The 24,357-nt window shown below is 39.9% G+C and overlaps 1 protein-coding gene across 3 annotated transcripts in view; it reads left to right on the top strand.

The window, feature by feature from the left end:
• LOC122741866 (zinc finger protein OZF-like) overlaps positions 1–24,357 on the top strand; it is a 69,174-nt gene that overhangs the window by 8,472 nt on the left and 36,345 nt on the right. The window contains exons 2-4 of one of the 3 annotated variants that reach the window (XM_043985744.1): positions 4,744–4,832; positions 7,349–7,415; positions 13,060–13,150. In XM_043985744.1, the coding sequence (XP_043841679.1) occupies positions 13,118–13,150 (33 nt within the window). In that variant the 5' untranslated portion in view covers positions 4,744–4,832; positions 7,349–7,415; positions 13,060–13,117. The remainder of the gene's footprint in view (positions 1–4,743; positions 4,833–7,348; positions 7,416–13,059; positions 13,151–24,357) is intronic. The other 2 variants (XM_043985739.1, XM_043985728.1) reach the window with 2 other exon arrangements.

The following is a 24,357-nucleotide window of genomic DNA, read 5'->3' as shown; positions in this document are numbered from 1 at the left end:
GCAAATATATATGGGGCCTGTTGCGAAGGAAGTAGATTGGCTAATATTTGCTTTTGAATACCTGTACTGTACTTGAGAAAACAAGTATTGTGTCTCTGAGTCTAAATAAACACACGGAAAATCAGGAGGGCCATAGATTCTTTGGATTGGAAGGTACCTTCTAGATTAGATAGGGTAGTCTTCATATCTAGTATAGTAGCATCCCTTCATGACAGCCATTATCATTTGGATCTCACTGCAGAGCAGCCAATTTCATTGTGGGACAGCTTGAATTGTTACATATTTCTTCAGCTGAGCAAGAATATGCCTTGTGATCTATATCTATTGGTCCTTGTTCTTTCCTCTGGAACTACTTAGAATAATGCAGATCCCTCTTCCACGTGACAGTCCTTTAGATATATAAAGATAGATTTTGTGTTTCTCTACTGTATTTTCTTTTCTAGGCTGTTTTTTGCCAATTTCCTTAATGTTGCCAGACCTCTCCCTAGCCAGGCTTTCATCCTCTGGCCACTCTTAACTAGTTGATGTCCCTTTGAAAATTTTCAACTATTGCACAGTAGGGAGGGTTTGTTACCTTTTAGACACCCTAATTAGTTATGTCTGATTCTTCACTACACTATTTGGGATTTCCTTACAAAGATATTGGAGTGATTTCCAACTCATTTTACAGATGAGGAAACTGAGGAAAACAGGGTTAAGTGAGTTGCCCAGGGTCACACAGCTAGTAAATGTCTGAGGCCAAATTTGAACTCAAGAAGATGAGTCGTCCTGATTCCAGGCCTGGCATGCTACCCACTGTACCACCTAGCTGCCCTTTATTGTAGCTTAACTGTAGCTATTTTGGCAGTTATACCATACTGTTACTTTTTATGAGCCTGCTGCCAACTAAAACCCCAAAATCTTTTCTTTTTCTAATTTAAAAAAAATTACGGGGCAGCTAGGTGGCGCAGTGGATAGAGCACTGGCCCTGGAGTCAGGAGTACCTGAGTTCAAATCCAGCCTCAGACACTTGACTCCAGCTGTGTGACCCTGGGCAAGTCACTTAACCCTCATTGCCCTGCCAACCCAAAAAAAAAAGACAAAAAAATTGCTATTTATTAGCATTCTTTAAGTTTTCAGTTCCAAATTCTCTTCCTCCCTCCCACCCCTTCCCCCATCCACTTAGAAGGCAAGCAATTTCATAATCAGTTACGCCTGTGAAAACAGGCAAAACATATTTCCGTATTTGCCATATTTCTTTAAAAAGCAAGAAAAAATACAGTGAGAAAAGTATACTTCAGTTTGTATTGAATTCATCAGTTCTCTCTCTGTAGGTGAATTTTTTTTATTATGAATTCTTTTGAATTGTCTTGGATCATTGTACTGTTCAGAGTAGCCAAGTCTTTCACAGTTGATCATCATTACAACACTGCTGTCACTATGCACAATGATATGTCATTTCTTTTCACTTCACTTTGTATCAGTTCATATAGGTTTTGCCATGTTTTTCTGAAACCATCCCCTTCATCATCATATGATACTCTATCATAATCATATACTACAACTCATTCATCCAATCAGCAATTGATGAGCATCCCCTCATTTTCCAATTCTTTGCCACCACAAAAAGAGCTGCTATAAATATTTTTGTGCATGTACATTTCTCTTTGATCTCTTTGGGATACAGACCTAGTAGTGATATTTCTGGGTCAAAGGATTTACACAGATTTACAGCTCTTTAGACCCCCTGATCTTTTTTTTTTTTAAAGTGAGGCAATTGGGGTTAAGTGACTTGCCCAGGGTCACACAGCTAGTAAGTGTTAAGTGTCTGAGGCTGGATTTGAACTCAGGTACTCCTGACTCCAGGGCCAGTGCTCTATCCACTGCACCACCTAGCTGCCCCTCCCTGATCTTTTTCAAAGGAGCTGTCCTTTTGAAAGGATTTCTCCACCTTATACTTGTGCATTTGATTTTTTTTTTTAGCTATTATCCTATAAATTGTGGTCAAATTGTGGACAAATTACTCCCATTTGTCATTCCATCGCCCAGAAATCTCCATCTGCTCCCCCCAAGCTCCTTAGATAGGCATCCCAGGGCTTCTGTTTTTGACTACATAGAGCACTCTTATGGTGCTGAGTAAATAAAAATTCTGGCTCTGGAAACAGAGAACTTAGTCTCAGATCCTTGCTCTGCTACTTGCTCTTAGGCAAGTCATTTACCTTGTGGGAGCCTTGGTTTCCACAGCTGTAAAATGAAGGAGGTAGAATAAATGACCTAAAAGGTACCATCCAGCTCTAAGTCTTTGAGCTTATGAATTTTAACTTTTCCTGTTTGTTATCACAAAACTGGTATCTTCATCATTCCCCAGACATATTAGGAGCACTTAAGTGGGATAGAAGGATAAAGTGCTGGACTTAGAGTCAAGAAGACCTGAGTTTGAATCCTGCCTTAGACACTTAACGAACTTTATTACTTTGGACAAATAACTTAACCTTTGCCTGCCTCAGTTTCCTCATCTGTAAAGTAAGAATGTTGGACTCTTTGACCTCTAAAGTCCTTTCCTGCTTTAAGTCTGTGATTCCATGACTGTGGACTTAGATATAATAGGCAAGGCTCAGTGTTAAACATTATCATAATCAAAATTCATACCTGGTTACAATTATAGTTGATATAATAGATGGTCTCACACCAACAGTAAACATATAATGCAGGAATTCTTAATTTTGTGTGTGTCATGAACCCCTTTGACAGTCTGGTGATTTCAAAGGAAACAATTATATTGAAATAGTTTTAAAATATACATATATTTTTTTTATCTTAAAAGTATTTTATTTTCCAGTTACATGTAAAGATAGTTTTCAAAATCAATGTATATATATATTTTTTTTAATTCATGTACCCCAGATTAAGAGCAACTGGTCTAGGTTTTTTTTTTTTTTTTTTTGGTGGGGCAGGGTGGGGTGGCATACCCAGGGTTGAACAGTTGGTGAGTGTCTGATTTGGGCTCAGGTCCTCCTGGGTCAAGGGCAGGTTCTTTGTCCACTACGTCACCTAGGTGCCCCATGGTGACATTTTTTTAAGTAAAATTAAGGGGTGAGGGGATTGCACTGGGAGAAGGGGAAAGGGAGAGGTGGAATGGAGTAAAGTATCTCATAAAAGAAGCAAGAAAAAGCTTATAGAATAGAGGGGAAGATAGAGTGGGAGCCAGGGAGTGAATGAGCCTTACTCTCATTAGAATTAGCTTATTGGCAGCTAGGTGGCACAGTGGATAAAGCACCGGCCCTGGATTCAGGAGGACCTGAGTTCAAATTGGGCCTCAGACACTTGATACTTACAAGCTGTATGACCCTGGGCAAGTCACTTAGCCCCCATTGCCCTGCGCCGATGCCCCCCCCCCACCCCCGGCCAAAAAAATAAAAGAATTGGCTCAAAGAGGGAATAACATACACACTCAAGGGGATATAGTAATATATCTTACCCTTCAGGGAAATAGGAAGGGAAGGCAGATTGGGGGAGGGGCAGTCAGAAGCAAAACACTTGAGGAGGGAAAGGGTAAAAGAAGATAGAGAATAGAGTAAATATCATGGGGAGCACATAGGATGGAGGGAAACACAGCAATAGTAACGGGGGAAGAATTTGAAGGAGAGGCAAGAGCAATGTAAGATGATGATGATGGTACTTTGTTGGGCTATTGTGAAGAAAATTCTTTTTCAGGTATAAGGTACTATATAAATGTAAGCTATTATTGTTGTTGCAATAATCAACCTCATGGGTATTCTATAACAAAATCTCCCTTTAAAGTACTATATAAATGTAGTTTACTATTAAAAAAAAAAAAAGATGAGCAGGATGCTATTAGAGAAACCTGTGAAGACTTACATGAGCTGATAGGAAGTGAAATGCACTATATAGGGCACCTAGGTGGTGCAGTGAATAAAGCACCAGCCCTAGATTCAGGAGGACCTGAGTTCAAATGTGATCTCAGACTCTTGACACTTGGACACTTGCCAGCTGTGTGACCCTGGGCAAGTCACTTAACCCTTATTGCCCCACAAAGAGAGAGAGGGAGAAATGTATTATATACAAAATAACAGCAATATTGTAAAATAATCTACTGCAAATGACTTAGTTATTTTCAGCAGCACAATGATCCAAGACAACTCTGAAGGGCTTAGGAAAAATGCAGTCCATCTACAGAGAAAGAACTAATGGTATCTGAACACAGATGAAGTATATATTTCATTGTTGTTAGTTCCTATGCTATGTTTTGCATGACTACACATATATAACATTGAATTGCTTGAGTTCTTAACAGGGGGATAGGGAAGAAGGAAGAGAATTTGGAACACAAAGGTTTAAAAATTGATGTTAGTTTGTTTTTACATGTAAATTGGGGATGGGGCAGCTAGGTAGCCAGTGGATAAAGCACTGGCCCTGGATTCAAGAGGACCTGTGTTCAAATTTGACCTCAGACACTTGACACTTACTAGCTGTGTGACCCTGGGCAAGTCACTTAACCCTCATATCCCCCCATCCCCATCCCCATCCCCCCCCCCCCCCCCCCCGCCAAAAAAAAAAACCACGTAAGTTGGGGAAATGTATAAATAGATTTTGAAAAGAACACCTGATCTAAAGCTGTAACAACAATGAGGTCCTAAAGGGTCCTGTGGTCCCTAGAATCCTGTATGGGAAGGTTTGTATCCCCAGCCTCCGTGAATCCTAAGCCTGAACTGTTCTCCTTTCTATGTCTTTCTCTTCCTTCAGCTCAGTGTGATTCTAAGGCTCCCGTCCACCTCCAGAGGAAAACCTAGGAGGCCAAGCAGGCAACCAGGCTTCTACAGAGTAGGTACCAGGTAAGCTCTTAAAATTCCAGTGCTGCTTTGGTGTCAGTGTGACCTCGCTTCCTTCTCTTAGCATCAGGCTTCTTTGGTCTGGAGCTCCTCAGTCAGAGACTTGAATCCCAGTTCTTTCCCTCAAAAGACTGGGCTAATCCTGGGGATGAGGACCTCCCTAATGATTGCACGTATCTCAGAACATAAGCCATAGGGCCATCTCTTAGAACTATCTGAGAGGCATAGGATACTTTTTTTTTTTAATTAATAAAGATTTTTTTTTTCCGTTACATGTAAAGATAGTTCTCATCTTTTGTTTATACAAGCTTTACAATTTCAGATTTTTCTCCCTCCCCTCCCCTCCCTTCCCCCTTCCCTAGACAACAGGTAATCTTATATAGGTTTTTTATTTATATATATATATATATATATATATATATATATATATATATATATATATATATATATATATATATATATATATATATATATATATATACACACACACACACACACACACACACACATAATAACATTAATCCTATTTCTGCATTAGTCATGTTATAAGAGAAAAAATCAGAGCACGCACAGGATACTTTTAAACTAATAAATCTGTAGTTCCACTTTCTCCCATCACTCTCTTGAGAAACAGCCTTTAAATTTTCTTAAAAGATGTGACTTTAAAAAAAAAAAAAGATGTGACTAGGGACAGCTAAGTGGTGCAGTGGATAGAGCACTGGCCCTGGAGCCAGGAGTACCTGAGTTCAAATCCAGCCTCAGACACTTAACACTTATTAGCTGTGTGACCCTGGGCAAGTCACTTAACACCAATTGCCTCACTAAAAAAAAAAAAAAGAAAAAGAAAAAAAAAAGATGTGACTATAAGTTCCACTGGGTGAAATAAAATTTTTTTGGATTCTGCTTGGAAGGGACTTACAGAGAGACATGATTCTAAAAATGTGGTTTTCCCCAGTCTGGACTCTGGTGGGTTTCAGAACTATGCTTCTTATCTTCCTGCTTTATTAATTAAGTAGGATCTGTTATGTTTGGACCCAACTCAAGGATCAAAGATTGTTAATCATATCAGAAATTAAAGTCATAGCATTGTGGCCATGGTAAATATCAGAAAATACTTAAGTATTCCCAAAATCATAGAATTTAAAAGCTGAAAGGGTCTCAAAGGCCATGGAGTCTAACCCAGGGCTTCTTAAACTTTTTCCACTCATGACCCCTTTTGCCAGAGAAATTTTTGTGGGATCCCAAGTACATGGGTATATAAAATAGGTATACATAAGTTTTTACTCTTGCCAAATTTTTCACAACCTCCACATTCAGTTATATGATCCATAGTTTAAGAAGCTAAAGTCTAACCCATATTTGACTGAAACCCCTCTCTAACATCCTTAAGAAGTGGTTGTGGGGGCAGCTAGGTGGCGCAGTGGATAAAGCACCTGCCCTGGATTCAGGAGGACCTGAGTTCAAATCCGGCCTCAGACACTTGACACTTACTAGCTGTGTGACCCTGGGCAAGTCACTTAACCCTCACTGCTCCGCCACACCCCCCCTTCCCCCCAAAAAAGGAAGTGATTGCCCAACCTCTGTTCAAAGAGGTTCCAATGAGAGTATCCCACTACCTCCCAAGGAACACACTCCCCTTTGGGATAATTCTAATTGTTAGGAAGGGAATTCTGTTGTTGTTGTCCTGTCAGCCATTCATTTATTAAGTGCCTGTTTTGCACCAGGCACAGGAGATATAAAAAGGGGGAAAGACGGTCCCTGTTCACAGGGAACTTGCAATCTAATGGGGAAAACAGTATGCAAACAAGCATGTGCGAATATTAGGCCTACCTTTCCTCATTCTGAACTCTTTGAAATGCTTTCTCCAAAATTGCTGTCATGAACTCTGAAGGAAGAAGTAGCACTATGGTAGATAGGCTAAGGTTCCTGTTTTTTTCTAGCTCAGAAACCAGTTACATTTTGTTGCTCAGAATGAGACCTAGGGTAGCATTTTCTCGTGTCTCATACTGCCTTTGAAGAGTGAAATTATTTAAGGCAAGTCACAAATTTATCTGCTGCTCTACTTTTGGTAGTGAGCACAAACAGATGTCTGGATAGATAACATTCCCCTTTCTTTGCACCAAAATAACCAATTACCTGATGCTAGTCCTCTAGGAAACAAAATCGTGAAGCCCTGTCTGTAGAATTTCCTTGGGCCTCCTGAAGTCAAAGCTTCCCTGCACATTATTGTTCTTCTCTCACTTGCCCCCTGCAAGGGTTAGGATTGAGTTCAGGGCAACTCATTATGTCTTTTTTTTCTTTTCTTTTCTTTCTTTCTTTTTTTTGGTAAGGCAATGAGGGTTAAGTGACTTGCCCAGAATCACACACAGCTAGTAAGTGTTAAGTGTCTGAAGCCAAATTTGAACTCGGGTCCTCCTGAATCCAGGGCCGGTACTTTATTCACTGTGCCACCTAGCTGCCCCCAACTCATTATGTCTTAAGGACAAACCAACAGGCCCCCATTTCCTTTCCACAAGCAGGATTTCCAGTGTCTAACTAAACCTGATGTAATCATACTTGGATCTGAGGGGAAAGAGTTCCTGAAAGGTAAGTGAATGAGCTTTTCTCTCAGTCATTGAATATGCATTTTCTGAGCATTTGCTATTTGCTTGGCTTTGCACTGCCCATTGCAGTTGGCTCTCTAGTCAGAGAAGGTAGGAAGGGACAGTTGCTTTTGGGACAGGATGTAATCTCTAAATCCCCACAGAGTGGAAGCTATTGCTTATTCAAACCCTCTAAGAGTTCCTGCAGAACTCAATCCTTTACTTGCTTTGACATCCTGAGGCTATTTGGAACTAAGTAGAATCCAGCAGTTGGTGTTGCTGAGTCCAGAATCACAGTGAGACTTGGAAAGGTACTCCAGGGCCATCTTGTCTGCTCACACTTAAGCAAGAATCTCTTTAACCACATACAGGACAAGCGATAATCCAGCCTTTGCCCAGCAGTCCATTGCACTTTTGGAGAATTCTGATTATTAGGAACTTCTTCCTTACATCAAGCCAAAAACTTATTTCTGCAACTCTTCCTCCTTGCTCCTAGTTCTACCCTCTGGGGTCAAACAGAGCAGGTCTTAGCACTCTTCTTCATTCTTCATTCCTCCAACTAGTCCTTATTTGCCATGTCTTGAAGGTCCTTCACAATCCTAATAACCCTTCTTGGGATATTCTCCAGTTTGATAAATACTTGTCGAATCAATCAGTCAGTCAGTGGTCTTTATAAATGTTGTGCCCCAAACAGAGCCTGGTGCTCCAGATGTGGTCTGATGATGGTAGAATATAGTGGCACGTTAACATTCAGCCTGCCCTTTCCAATAGAATATAAACTTCCTGAGGGAAGGCCATATTTCTTCATTTTTGTCCTTGTATACCTAACATGAATGAAATCATAGGTCCTTCCTGAGCTCCTGTATCCCTTTCTTATGCCTATGATGGTACCTTACACATCAGGCATAGGATATAAATCCCTCTTGAGTTAATAGCTAATAAAAGCTAGCAGTTGTATGGTATTTTAAAGTTTGCAAAGCACTTTACAAATGTTATCTCATTTGATCCTCACCACAACCCTGGGAGGGAAGGACTATTATCCCATTTTACAGATGGAGGCTCAGAGAGCTTAATTGCCATGGAGCACACATCTATTAAGTGTTTGAAATGGGAAGTGGGATTTGAACTCGGGTCTATCTGACTCCAAGTCCAATGCCCATACTCACTGTGTCAACCTAGCAGCGCAATTGAATTGAATATTACACTGTCGATGCATATCAAACTAGGAATCCCACTAAAACTCCCAGGTCTTTTTCAGGAAAAGTAGCATCTAGACCCAACCCTCCCCTAGGTGTTCCCTGTGCCAGTGGCATCATAGCTCCGGACTAACTGAAAAGAAGCATGGTCCCCAGAGTGTGCAAGGCCACTGCCATGTTCCTAAGCACTTACTGACTTCTCTCTAGTAATACATGCTAGAGTTGTGCCAGGAATAGAAGCCGAGGTCAGTGCTCTAGAGGCGGCAAGCTTCATCCTCTTTCGTTGTTCCCTCTATTTCCATTTTGAAAAATGCGGCTGCTATTCACCCTTCTCTAGCCTTCTTTGCTCTGTGGCACAAGTAGGTATTCAGTGAATGCTCCCTGGATTCATCAGATGTTCTTTGACTTACCTTGGCTTTCAATTCCCTTTTAGCAGTTTATGTTCAGTCCAAAGGTCATTCTCATTAGGAAGAAAAACAGAACCAATGTGAGAGTTAAATATGTCTGCCTTCTTTCCACTGTTCATCATCCCTTTGAGCCTCTTTTCTCCAATAGAGCATTTTTTTCTAAAAGGACCTCTTTTGGGGCCCAGCACTCAGCAACTTCAGCTCATTCTGAGCTTCAGCAGTCCTTATACTATTCTTTGTTTGTTTGTGGGGCAGTGAGGGTTAAATGACTTGCCCAGGGTCACACAGCTAGTGTCAAGTGTCTGAGGCCCAATTTGAACTCAGGTCCTCCTGAATCCAGGGCCGGTGCTTTATCCACTGTGACACCTAGCTGCCCCCCCACACACACCCCCCTTCTTACAGGACCATATTTACTGAATCATGTTCAAGATGCTCAAGCTTCATGTTTTGGGGGGAGATTAGAGGATGCTATATAAAGAAAGAATCCAGATCTCTTTAATCACCTGCCCTTACTTCCACCGTGTGTGTGTGTGTGTGTGTGTGTGTGTGTGTGTGTGAGATATGTCTTTTTATTTATATTTATATATATATATAATTTGGTTGATGAGTTCTGTGCATCCACAGTGGTCTCTTCAGACATCTTAGTTTTTTCCCTAATTGGAATGGTTTGTCATTGTGAAACAGTGCCTTGATAACATGTCCAGGTCTATAAGTGAGCTGATTCCAGCACACTTTTCTGTCCCTTTCTGGAATGCCCATCATCTTAATCCTGTTTCCATAGACCTTCTTTGTTTTTAGTTACCCATAGTGTACTTAGGAATCCATTTTTCATAATGTTTATTACCTTTCAAATTTAGGAAAGTGATTAGGGCTGTCTTAAGAAGCCCAATCTTGTCACTTTGAAGATATTTTCTTAGAGTTACACAGTACTAGGCCCCCTTTCTAGCTGCCTCCTTCCAGGGAAGGAAAATCCCAAGCACAGGACATGAAAAACTCACCCTGTAAGTTAGGTGGTTATAGATTCCCTGGATGGTTACACAGTTCTTGTTCCATCACAAAATAGGGATGGCATTTAGTAAGTTACTTCTAGAGATCTGGATTCTTTCTTTATATAGCATCCTCCAATCTCCCCCCAAAACATGAAGCTTGAGCATCTTTTTTTTCCATATAAATATTTTATTATTTTCCAGTTACATGTAGAGATAGTTTTCAACACTTGTTTTTATGATTTCTTGTTTCAAATTTCCCCCCCTCCCCAAGACAGCCCGTAATCTGATATAGGTTATATATGAAGCTTGAGCATCTTGAACATGATTCAGTAAATACTTACTAAGCCTATAGCATGTGCAAGGCTCTAGAGTACTTTGTCCTCACTCTTATATTGTCTTCTTTGTCTAGAATATAGAGATGAGGAGAGATTCGGCCCTAAGATTTAAGAATAAAGCTATCTGCTAGCAAACCTTAGGCCAGGCTGGGGCTGAAGTTAAGGCTATAAGCAGCTTAGGTGACTTTAGAAAACTCTTACCATATGCAGTGATTGCTTGTAATGAAAATATGTAACATTCTTCTTTGTTTTCTATCAGTTTTTGCCTATTCTGACCTTGGAAGAATTTTTATCTGTTCTTGCCTTATTTCGTAAAAACATTCCCATGTCACTCTGGTTTACGAAAGCTTTGCCTTGTAGTTTTCTTCATTATTAATTCATGGGACTGCCTGATAGCTCATGATTTAGCTCATGATTTTTAATCTTATACATGCACAAGTTCAATTTAATAAATACTATTTGAACACCTGTTATGGGGTATCATGCTAGGCCAAGTGGCACAAAGATTGAAGTCTCAGTGCCTGTCCTAAAGAAGTTTACAGCCTAGCCGGAGGAGAAGATGAGTATGTGAGTAACTGAAATACATCTTAGAGGAGCGATGGCAAACTTAAATAAAAACAGATCATAGGGCAGCTGGGTGGTACAGTAGATAAAGCACCAGCCCTGTATTCAGGAGGACCTGAGTTCAAATCCAGCCTCAGACACTTGACACTTAGTAGCTCTGTGACCCTGGGCAAGTCACTTAACCCTCATTGCCCCACCCCGCCCCCCAAAAAACCAGATCATATTGACTTGGAAAACCTCAAATTAACATTACCTGTTGTATTTATATTTATTTTATTAAACATTTCCTAATTACATTTTAATGTGGTTTAAACCTGCCTTAAAGGGCTGACTTAGAATATTATTCAATACAGGGGAAAGATCCAATAGAGATCCAAGGAGGAAGAGAGCAGTTCTAAATGTAAGAATGAGGGAAGACTGTATGGAAGAGGTATCACCTGAGCCAGAAGATTTCATTGGGCAGAGACTGTTTCAGGCATGGCATGGGGAATGACATATTCAAATGTCCATAGGCCAGAAAGGACAAAGATCAGGAAGCAGCAAGTAATCTTATTTGGAGTACTATTACAAGAAATTGTAAAAATAAATTGGGGGGGGGGCCTTGAATGCCTAGCTGACACAGTGATGGGAATAAGCACCTTCAGTGTACAGAGCACTGCTAGGCACTGAAAGAGACACAAAATTTGAATAAAACTTGGTCATTGTCCTCAAGAAGCTATTTTAAAATAAAAATGGAGAGCCATAATATACAATATTGTATACTTAATGCATTAGAGATGTCCAAAGTAAAATACAGTGTGAGGTTTGATGAGAAATATAACCAATCAAGGAAAACTTGCTGGAGCAGGCAGCATTTCAGTTGGGTTCTAAAATATGGGTAAGGAGTTCAGCAGGTAAAGATGGAGGGAGGGTAGTGCTCTCTTCCATTGATTTCTAGGAAACTGCTTATTTCTGGTTCTCCAGCCTGAATGGATAGAATACTCTTAGCTTCCCTCCAGACCTTGGCTTTTTGTGAATGGTGGGTGAATTGATACAACTGCATTAGGCATAGAGATGGGGAAGTAAAAATGGAAGCCTGGCACATTGCTTGTGGTCTCCTGTGAACAATCAGGATGGGTGACAGTGCAGCATTCATGTCTCTTCTCCCTTTGGGCAGCCCACATATTTCCTCAGGACTTTATACCACCTTAGAGGACTGACTTTAGGGAAAATTCTTCTCTGTATAGCATCCAGACTTCTCCTCTTACCAGGTTGGCTGCTCTGCCTCTTCCCTCTCCACCCTGAGTCCAAGATCTTGTGTTCTGCCTCAAATATCCTTATCTTACTCAATTCCATTAGTATTATACATTAGAAAGTAATTTTAAAAGATTGTACTGCGAGACTGCCTTTGAAGTTTTGTTTAAAGAGAATTCTACCACTGCAAAATGTCTGAGAGCCACTGACCTAGAGAATAAAAGTCTCTTCAGCATGACATTCAAGACCCCCTATTTAGTGCCTCCCCTCCTTCCCCCATCCCGGTGTCTCCCTTTCTTTCCAGTCTTCTTATGCTTTATTCCCCTCCACACCCTCTGTGATCCAGCTACTCGGGCCTTCTTGCTCCTCTTCAGATGTGACTATCCTTCAAGACTCAGCTCAGCTCCCACCTTCTCCAGGAGAACTTTTCCATTTTCCCTCAGAGCTAGAGCCCTCTTTCTCTCTGAGATTGCCTTATATTTATACTGGATATATCCCATTGGCACATAGTTGTTTTCATGTTACCTTCTCCTTTAGACTGGGAGCTCCTTAAGGGCAGGAACAATCTTTCACCCTTTCTTTGTATCCCCACTGCTTAGCACAGTGCCTGGCACACAGTAAGCACTTACTAAATTCTGGTGACTGACTACCCAACCTGAAATGTTCACTCCAGTCTCACTGGTGTATCATTATTCCGCATGCATCTGGGTGCCTCCGACACAAAAAAGCAACGTTCATTGTCAGCCACACCAACCTGTGTCATACACAGAGTTGGTGTTCATGATGATGTGACAACAGCATGACCTAAAGGGCCCTGTGACTCCCCAGGAGTCCTGGTTGGGAGGGTGGTGGAATCCTGGCATGAGGTATCAGGAGGCCTCTGGGCAGGTGTTTCTCAATTATGACTGCTTTTTTCCCCCTCAGCTCTGCCTGCCCTCCAGGTTCCTGTACATCTTCTGAGGGGACCCCGGGAGAGCAGGTAATGGCAGCTGAGCTCCTGCCAGCCTGGTCCCAGGTGAGCCTTTCCACCAGAGATTCCATAATTGCTGGTGCCCAGTGACCCTTCATTTCCTACCCATGCCAGGACCTTGCTTGTCCAACAGCTGTTCCTACCAGTTATCCCTAATTTTCATCCAAGCATGAGAGGAAGCATATGGTCTGCTGCCTGATTCCCTTCAGACCCCATTTCCCACCTTTGGCCCTTCCATCCCATTCCCCTCAACCTCACAGAACCTAGGAGTGGAAGTCTAGTCCTGCCTACAACAGGAGTCACTGCTCTGCAACATTCCTACAAGTAATCAGCCTTACTCTGTGTACTCAATACCTATTTAAGTAGCCCCTTCCATTTGTTGTTCTCTCTAGTTGTATTGTGCGAAGTAATTTCTCCCACTGACACTACTGGCCCTATTTCTGTTCTCCATAGCGACTGTTCTTGTAGGACCAGGACTCTTCTTTTGTATGTCTTCAGTGATCTGCCATTACTTCCATCTTTTCATTTGTGCACAGTACCTGTACCCCCACAGGAGATCATGTCCATCTCTGTTGCCTTCTCTGAGCTTCTGCTCCAAGTGATGTGTTCTATACCCCATAGGTTACAGTCATGGAAAAGGCCCCAGCCCTGGCAGAGTCCTCCAGAGGGTGGCAAACACATAGTAATTCTCTCCATCCTTTGTGCCAGCTCTATGATCTTCACTAGAAACTTGGAATTTTCTTTTCCCTGTGTTCTCTTCCCACAGCTGTATTGCCTTTGTCCTCATCCACATGATCTTCACTACCTCCCCAGAGGGATTTTCACACAGCAGCGCATCTTTCTGACCCAGCCACATCACAGATCACAGTCTATTTCACTTCGTTCATTCTCTATTCTGTGATCATTGGCATGTGAACACCTTTAATTACTAGTTTTTGTTTGTTTGTTTTTTGTTGTTGTTGTTTGTTTTTGCAGGGCAATGGGGGTTAAGTGACTTACCCAGGGTCACACAGCTAGTAAGTGTCGAGTGTCTGAAGCTGCATTTGAACTCAGGTCCTCCTGAATCCAGGGCCGGTGCTTTATCCACTGCGCCACCTAGCTGCCTCCACCTTTAATTACTAGTGCCATTTCTATGCCTCTTCCCTCTTTTTCACTCCTCTGGGTTTTTTGACACCTCCCCTGCAGTTCTTTTCCCTTAATTATATTTACTGTACTCTGGTTTAGTTGTAGCTAGATAATTTTATTCAGACTCATACATTTTTTAAAATTTTTAATTATTAAAAACTTAATAACTATCAGGAAAGATAAACATAAAATAAGGGCTGAGGCCTAAAATTGTTAGGAAATTTTAATCAAATTAAGACAACAACAAAACATTCTTTTGTACTAACCTGAGGCCTTTTTTCCCTTTTTGTTGCTTTTTAAATAAAGAGTTGTAGTGAGTGTGTGTGGAGTTGTGACTCTGCTATTCTTGCTGGAAATCACTTCACATGTGTCTTTCCTCTTTTTCTCGTGTTTGTAGTCATCCTTTTTTATGGTTCCATGGTATTGCTCTGAAAGGGTTGGGCCTTTGGACCTATCATTTCATTGGGGGGAAATTCAGTGTGGAAATTCTTCATTGATGGAAATTACCCATTTATCTGTTACTTTTTAAGTCTTGGAGAATTGCCTTAGAAACCTAGAGGTTTCAAGCTTTGCCCATAGTCACAGCTAGGATTGTTCAGGTTCAAAACTTAACTACGAGGGGGGCAGCTAGATGGCACAGTGGTTAAAGCACCAGCCCTGGATTCAGGAGTACCTGAATTCAAATCCAGCCTCAGACACTTGACACTTACTAGCTGTGTGCCCGTGGGCAAGTCACTTAACCCCCATTGCCTTAAAAAAAAAAAAAAAACCTTAACTATGAGACTTGTTGATGCCCAAGGCCAGCCCTCTATCCACTATTCCATCCTGCCTCTAATGTTATACTAGTGCACCATGATTTGTTGAGCAATTTTCCATACATATATGTTTTCAATTTTCTACTATTCAAATAAATATAGCAAGCTAATTTTTTACATAAAGATAAACCTTTTTTGAAACAAGTGGTCCTTTTTTCCTGCCAGTAAACTGCTGGGTCAGAAAATATGATTCATTTCGTGATTCTTTTGCACGTTGCCAGATTGTTTATATAAAGTGTTTGTAATAGTTTATAGTTCCATGAACAATTTATTAGCATGCCTGTTTTCCTACATTCTGCCAATGTTACAGCTTTTGGGGGGGCATTTTAGTGGGTAAAAAGTATCTAAAGGATGATTATTAGGATAATTGATCATTTTTTCATGTGGTTACTGAAAGTTTATATTTCCTCCTTTGAAAATCATCTGTTCATGTCCTTGAACCACTGATTCATAGGGATTTAGAGGTTCACAGGTTTTAGGAATTGGTAGGATCCTACACAGAGTGGATTTTTTTATAGCTTCTGAATATCAGACCTTTATCTGACACATTTATTACAAATATTTTTCTGAATGATTTTCTTTTCAATTTAGAGGTATTGCTGTTTTGTTGTACAAAATCCTTTTTTGGGGGGGGGTTTTGGTATAGACATAGACTCACCCACACCAGCAGTTTAGTGTGTGGATGGGGTTTGGAAGTAGTAACTCTTAAACCTAAAATATTTATCAGATGATAATACAAAAGCAATCATAAGCTCACAGCAAAACAGAAGCAAAGCATGTCTTTCTTCATTTCTCCCTCTTAAGCTTGAAAGGGCAATATAGGGCCACCAGGCACCCCAGGAGATGTCCCATTTCTAAGACTATAGATGGTGGTAGAGAGCAACACGCCTTAGCCAGCTCCCAGAGAAACAGCTGTGTCAGCTGAAAGCTTTCTGTGCCTTCCCATCCTGGCGCCTTGTGGTCCCTCCTGTGCTCAGCTTTCTCACAGCTCTGGGAGCTTCCAATCAGAGCCTCCTAGTGGTCAGTGACTGTTCTTACCTTATGAGGTAAAAGTGCTTTTCTTTCAAGTATGACTCTATGGTATATATGTAGTCTTTCCAGAGTCTCTAAACAGTTACTCAATTTAATGCTTCTCAGTTACAAACTTCAAAACTTTTTTAAAAATCACTTGCAAGTGAACCAGTGGACCACATTGCCCTGCAGCCATCATTCCGGCAATTACTTCTCTGCCTTCAAACAGGTCCTTTCAGTACATTAATCTGAGGGACAGTTTTCTATTGGATCCTGACAATATTATGTGTCCCCTCAATATTTCATCTGAAAAATTGTGTTTTACAAGTTGATTTTATCCATTTTCCTTACACAAAAATATTTTGACCCCTTTCAACTGCTACACTGTTTACTTATTAAAAGGGCAATACCGGGGCAGCTAGGTGGCTCAGTGGATAAAGCACTGGCCCTGGATTCGGGAGGACCTGATTTCAAATCTGGCCTCAGACACTCAACACTATCTGTGTGACCCTGGGCAAGTCACTTAACCCTCATTGCCCCGCAAAATAAATAAATAAAACTAAAAGGGCAATACCTCACAGTTATATTATCAAATCCATCATTTTGTCTCCAACATCCATGTGTTTGATAATGTTCTTCCCCACCTTTGTCCCTTTGTCATATCAAATATTGTTTCTTTTTTGTCCTTTTTCATTCTTTTTATTGTTTAGTCTGTTTGCACCTAGCTTTTTAGTTATTAAGTATGTCTCTTAACTTCAGTTATCCTGTCCAAAGATTATGTACCCATCATTAATCTCATCCATTATTGACTCACCATGAAAAAAATCAGGCTAAACAATGTTGCTCTGTCTTATATTAATAACCTTGTTAATGTCTTTAGTGCAGACTTCCCTGTTAGGAAAGCTTTGCTTTTAGATCCCTTTGTTTTCTTCTTCCCCCTCGTTTTTCCTTGCCTTTACTTTTCCCCACTTTCTGTGTTCTGGAATATTTAGTAATTAACCAACACAGCATATTTTGTAAGCCCTTACATTTTGTTAGCAACTGGTTTGTCGTGATTAGAAAAGTGTGGGGCAGCTAGCTGGTGCAGTGGATAAAGCACTGGCCCTGGATTCAGGAGTACCTGAGTTCAAATCCAGCCTCAGACACTTTACACTTACTAGCTGTGTGACCCTGGGCAGGTCACTTAACCCCCATGGCCCTGCAAAAAAATAATAATAATCAAATGATTAGAAAAGTATGCATTAATTTTAAATGTTCATCTTTTTTTACTTGAAGACAACTTTTATACCAAGGTTTCCTTGAAGTTCATATCTTTCTTGTAAACTTTTCAAAATCAAAATACTCATTAAATATCCATCTCTTGGCCTTAATACGGCAGACTTTATACTTCAAATAGAATTTTCCTGGATAGATAATTCATGTCCCTGTAACTAAATTTTGTGTGTGTTGTAATCCCATTTCTGTTGCATTCCCTTGTACTCCTTGAAAAGTCTCCTGTGATTCTGACTTGGTTAAGTAATTTTTTATGTTTCTGGTACCCTGGAATATATTTTCCTTATAATATGTTAAATCCTGGATCTTTCCCAATTGGGGTATTGTGGATTCTTCCTTATTTGTATTTTGTCTCTTTTCCTCTACTTATACAAAGAATTTTTGGATGATTTTATGGAATATTGCATTTATATTATTTTTCTAAATTTTCTGGGACAAATTGCTGCATCTTTATCCAATCTCTATGATTGTCTTTTGAATCTGAATATTTCCCTGCTCTTTGGATAATAATGTTTTCTGAACCTTTATTTCCATTGCCTCTCTTATTAGCTGTAATTCATTTTCTGTAGTATTAAGTCTGTTATTGGTTATTTTTATGGGAAGGTGGTAAAGGAGGGGAGTGTTACTATATTCTCCATATTGATGATTTAATTCATTATTTCCTTCCCATCTTTTATCTCTAACTTAAGTTCTTACAGGATTTTTTTTTCTCTACTTCCAGATTTTTTTATTTGGTCTTACAAACTACTTAGCAGCATTAATTCTTGCTTAATTTTTAAAAATATATCATTTATCTTTTTGAAGACATTTCTTCAGATTGCATTTTCTTTTCCCACTTGCATCACTTCTGGTACTTTAGCTTTAATCAACAAACATGAACATTTGCTTTGCAAAGCTATTATATACATCTTATTTCTTTCAGTAGTACCAACATTGCTTTGCTTGTCTGCCACCCCACTACCTGCCTCCCCAGGAGGCTCTCTCTGGTCTTTTTTTTTTTTTTTTTTGGTGGGACAATGGGGGTTAAGTGACTTGCCCAGGGTCACACAGTTAGTAAGTGTCAAGTGTCAGAGGCCGGATTTGAACTCAGGAACTCCTGAATCCAGGGCTGGTGCTTTATCCACTGTGCCACCTAGCTGCCCCCTCTCTGGTCTATTTTTAAAATGTTTCACTGAAGTGCTTTTCTTTCTTCTCTTGCCTTTTTTTTTTTTTTTGGCATCCCTTTCACTATATCCCCAACTCTCTTCTTTCCCTTCCCCCCCCCCCCCCCCGCCAATAAAAGTCCTCCCTTATAACAAAAGTATAGTCACACCAAACACATTCATGTTATAATGGTTATGTCATTCTGCACCTGTGGTCTGTTACCTCCTCTTCTCCCTGTGGATAGCTTCATCATAAGGCTATCAAGAGTTGTGCATTGGTCACTGCCTTCATCAAAGTTCTTAAGTCTTTCACAGTTGTTTTTATACTGTTCTGGTTTGTTGTGTAAATTGTTCTTCTGCTTTTACTTCGTTCTATACATATATCTTCCCAGGTTTCTCTGAATCCATTCTTTTCATCTTTTTTATAGTACAAATATAAAATGTAAAGTCGTTTACATTCATATAGCATATGCTGTGCCGCCATTCTTTAATTTGATGGACATCCCCTTCATTTCCAGGGTGTTTTTTTTTAATTAATATTTTATTTTTTCCAGTGATATGAAAAACAATTCTTAACATTGGTTTTTTTAATTTTCAGTTCTAAATTTTCTCCCTTCTCCCTCCCTGAAAAGGCCAGCAATTTGATATGCATAATACATATGTAGTCATGCAAAATTTTTCTATATTAGTCATGTTGCAAAAGAAAACAGACCAAAACCCAAGAAAAATAAAGTTTAAAAAATATGCTGCTATCTCCATTCAGAGTCCATCAGTTCTTTCTCTTGAGAGTGGATAGCATTTTTCATCATAAGTCCTTTGAAGCTGTTTTGGATCATTATATTGCTGAGAAGAGCTAAATTATTCAGTTTATCATCATACAGTGTTGCTGTTGCTGTGTATACTGTTCTGGTTCTGTTCGCTATACTTTGTCTCAGTTTATGTAAGTCTTTTCAGATTTTTCTGAAAGCATCCTGCTCATCATTCATATAGCACAATAGTATTCGACCACAATCATATGCCACAATTTGTTCAGCCATTCCCCAATTGATGGACATCCCCTCAATTTCTAATTCTTAGTGTGCACAATAAGAGTTTCTATGTTTTTGTACATAGATGTCCTTTTCCTTTTTTTCTTTTTTTTAATCTCTACAGACCTAGTAGTGGCATTGCTGGCTCAAAGGATATGCTCAGTTTTATAGCACTTTGGGCATATTCCAAATTGTTCTCCATGATGGTTGGATCGCTTCACAACTCCACCAGCAGTGCATTAGTGTCCCCATTTTTCCATATCCCCTCCAACATTTGACTATAGAGAGCTTTGATTTCTTCTTCTAAAAACTGCCTGTTCATATCCTTTGAACATTTGTCATTTGGGGAATGACTCATATTCTTACAGCTTTGACTCAGTTCTCTATATATTTGAGAAATGAGACTTTTTTTTTTAAGTGAGGCAGTTGGGGTTAAGTGACTTGCCCAGGGTCACACCCCTAGTAAGTGTTAAGTGTCTGAGGCTGTATTTGAACTCAGGTACTCCTGATTCCATAGCAGGTGCTCTATCCACTGCACCACCTAGCTGCCCTGAAATGAGACTTTGATCAGGGAAACTTGCTATAAAAAATTTTACCCCAGTTTTCTGCTTTCCCTCTAATTTCCTTCTTTTTTTTTTTTTTTTTTTTTTTTTTTTTTGGTTTGGGTTGGTTTGGGTTGGGTTTTGGGGGTTTTTTGGAGGGGCAATGAGGGTTAAGTGACTTGCCCAGGGTCACACTTCTAGTAAGTGTCAAGTATCTGAGACTGGATTTGAATTCAGGCCCTCCTTAATCCAGGGCTGGAGCTTTAACCACTGCGCCACCTAACTGCCCCTTAATTTCCTTCTAACATTGGATAAGTTTGTACAAGACCTTTTAAATGTAGTCACAATTATGCATTTTACTTCCCATAATGCTCTCATCTCTTGTTTGGTCATAAATTCTTCATAAATAAATTCTTCACTTATCCATGAATCTAACTGGTAAGATAATTCCACACTCCCCTGATTTGCTTATGATATATCCTATTACATGTAAATCATGTACCCATTTTGATCTTATCTTGGTATATGGTGTGAGATGTTGACTATACTTAGTTTCTGCCACACTTGCTTTTAGTTTTGCAAGCAATTTTTGTCACATAGTGAGTTCTTATCTCAAATGCTTAGATCTTTGTGTTTATTAAACATTAGATTACTGTGGCCTTTTACTACTGTGTATTGTGTACCTAGTCAATTCCACCGATCCACTTTTTTGTTTGTTTTTTGTGGGGGTTTTTTTGTGGGGGGGCAATGAGGGTTAAGTGACTTGCCCAGAGTCACACAGCTAGTAAGTGTCAAGTGTCTGAGGCCAAATTTGAACTCAGGTCCTCCTGAATCTAGGCCCGGTGCTTTATCCACTGTGCCACCTAGCTGCTTCCTGATCCACATTTTAAGAAAAAATTTATTCCCTTGATTTTCTTGATTTTTTGTTCTTGTGGATGAATGTTATTTTTTCCAGCTAATCTTTAAAATAATTTTTGGCAGATTCATTGGTTTGGCACCTAATAAGTAAATTAGTTTATTCCATTTCTTTTCTTGTAAAAAATACTGCTACAGATATTTTTGTACCTCTGGGTTATTTCCTTCTTTCCTAGTAATGGTAATAACTTTTTGAACATAGTTTAAAATTGTTTGCACAGAATGGTTGAACCAACTCACAACTCTGCCAGCATTATGTTAATGTTTCTGTCTTTCTCACAGCCCCTCCCACTATTCCACAGTATTATTAACTGTATAAATACTTTTCTTAACATTTCTCATTTGTTTAGGTTGCTTTTTATTTCTCTTCTGTATCTTCCATGTAGGCCCAGAAAGTCAAGTCCCATTTTGATGACACAATCTTACCTACTTGTAAGCCTTTCAGATCTTACTTTTCTCTACTAAAGTCCCTATTGTTGTGTCATGACTTGCAGTGAATTGGATTTAAGTTGAATTAATTGGATTTTAAGGTCACCAACCTCACTCTCTCCTCCAGAACCATCTGGGTTCAGTGGCAAGATATATATCAGAACAACTGGAGATGGTCCTGGATATTTAAGGCAATTGAGGTTAAGTGATTTGCCTAAGATCATCATATAGGTAGTAAGTGTCAGAGGTGATATTTGAACCCAGGTCCTCCTAACTTCAGGGCCAATGCTATATCCACTCTGCCACCCAGCTTCCCCAAAGCCCCTGGTGAAGGGATGGAGGATCACACCATAGGAGATTGGCTAAGGAAGCTAAGGATGTTTAGCTTGGATAAAAATAAATAAGCATATTGGGGGTAAGGGGTTAGAGGGAGAATGATGCCTTTCTTTAGATGTTTGAAGAGCTGTCGTATAAAAAACAGATTAGATTTGTTCTCCTTAGACCCAAGGGTAGACCTGGAAGTGATAGGTAGAAGTTGCAGAGAGACAGTTATGCTTGATGTAAAGGGAAGATTGACTACCTAACAATTCAATAGTTGTCCAAATCTAGAATGGCCTTCCTTAGAAGGTAGTATGTTCCCTTCAGTTAGGTCTTTGGGTAAAAGCTAGGTTTTATTATAGAGAGGATTCTTGACAAGTATGTGTAGGAAGAAATGGCTTCTGAAGACCTTTCCTGACTCTGAAATTATGTGAATTGGCAGTGTTATGAAAACATGCTTATCCTCTGCCTCCAGATCATTTGGTGTCCTGAGCAGAACTTCACAATCCTTAGTAATTCTTTTTAGAATCTCTTCATCAGTCAGTCATGTATCAAGTATTAAGCACCTATATACCAGTGAGTGTGCCATGTGCTGGAAATTCCTCCACTCCGACGCTCATTCATCTTGGCTGTTTGCAAAGTACTATGGGGGGGGGGGGTCCTAAGAAAGGAAAGAAACTTCTGGGACAGCAGGCCCTGCCTTCATGGAATTTACACAGTGACATAATCAATGTGCCAGTTAGAAAACAAAGTTCTCTGTGAGGTTTGCAGAGGAAGGCCATTGCTTCATGGGGGAAAGTGACAACTGAGTTTCTAGGTTCCTCCTGACTCTGTCCTTCACTCTCACATGAATTAAAGACTTGAGTAGACAAGTCTGAAAAGCCTCTCAGGAGACTTTCTTGAATATCCCTGTTACATGCTTGATAACTAGGTGGGCACTGCTTCCTCTTGATTACTTAGCAGAAAGTCATGAACTACAAATGTCTCTACCCTGTGACTACTACAGAAAGGCTTAGAGCAGCAGTTCTCAAAGTGGTCTACAGACCCTGGGAGTCCCTGAGCTCCTTTCTGGGGTTCCATGATGTCAAAACCATTTTTGTAAAAACATTAAGACATTATTTGCTGGGGTAGCTAGGTGGCACAGTGGACAGAGCACCGGCCCTGGAGTCAGGAGTACCTGAGTTCAAATCCAGCCTCAGACACTTAACACTTACTAGCTATGTGACCCTGGGCAAGTCACTTAACCCCAATTGCCTCACTTAAAAAAAAAAAAAAAAGAAGACATTATTTGCTTATTAAAATACTCCCTTTTCAAACTACATGCTTGTGTGAAGCCAGATTTTCTTCTTGTGCTTCAACCAAAACAACATATTGCTACAGATTGAATACAGAATCAGATAGGAGAATCTGTCTTCTGGTGAAACTGGACTTTAAAAATAGTAATGCTACTTTTCTCACTAATTTGTCATTAGAAATATTTTTTGCTAACATGCAATGGGCTTATTGTTGTCTTTAAAATGAACTAATAAATATTTTAAGAATCCATTTTAATATCTAATGTAGTAAGTATTGATAGCTATAACCCACATAAGCAAAAGCTCTCTGGCAAGGGGCAGCTAGGTGGCGCAGTGGATAGAGCACCGGCCCTGGATTCAGGAGTACCTGAGTTCAAATCCGACCTCAGACACTTAACACTTGCTAGCTGTGTGACCCTGGGCAAGTCACTTAACCCCAATTGCCTTACTTTAAAAAAAAAAAAGCTCTCTGGCATCCTCAGTAATTTTGTAAGAGTGCAGAAGGGGCTTCAATAATTTTTAAGAGTGTAAAGAGTCCTGAGTCCAAATAATTTGAGAATTGCTCAGAAAGTAGAGTGCTGAGGCAGCTAGGTGGAAAAAGCACTGACTCTGGATTCAGGAGGACCTGAGTTCAAATCCAGCCTCAGACACTTGACACTTACTAGCTGTGTGACCCTGGGCAAGTCACTTAACCCTTATCGCCCTACAAAAATGTAAAAAAAAAAAAAAAAGAGAGAGAGAGAAAATAGAAAGTAGAGTGTTAGACATGGAGTAAGGACTCTCTGGTTTAAAAGCCACCCCCTGAACACCCAGCTGTGTGACCTTGTAAATCCCTTAACCTCCTAGAGCCTCAGTCTCCTCACCTAAAAAGTTGGAATAACATCTGTAATATTACACAGTATTTTTGTGGAACTCAAGTGAGATGACTTTGTAAAATTCTTTACAAACTTTTAAAAGCGCTATTTAAAAATTAGTTATTAGTGTTATTATACTGGGGGACAACTAGGTGGCGTAGTGGATAAAGCACTAGCCCTGGATTCAAGAGGACCTGAGTTCACACACTTGACACTTACTAGCTGTGCAACCCTAGGCAAGTCACTTAAGCCCCATTGCCCCACAAAATATACATGTGTGTGTGTATAGAATTATACAGAAAAATGTCTCCTTCTGGTGTTACCTGAGTTTCTTCATTCTGTAAAGCATACAAAGCTGCTTCTTCCTCATAAGACCCAGTTTACCTCTCTAGGAAAAGAACCTCCTCTCTGTTATATAGGGTAAACTGTTCAGATGTCCTTTTTCCCATCAAAGAATTTCAAAAGGTATCTAATATAACTGAACCTAAACAGGAATCACTTTAACA

Source organism: Dromiciops gliroides, chromosome 1, assembly GCF_019393635.1.
Source record: "Dromiciops gliroides isolate mDroGli1 chromosome 1, mDroGli1.pri, whole genome shotgun sequence".
Taxonomy (NCBI): domain Eukaryota; kingdom Metazoa; phylum Chordata; class Mammalia; order Microbiotheria; family Microbiotheriidae; genus Dromiciops; species Dromiciops gliroides.
This window is presented reverse-complemented; position numbering and strand designations above follow the sequence as displayed.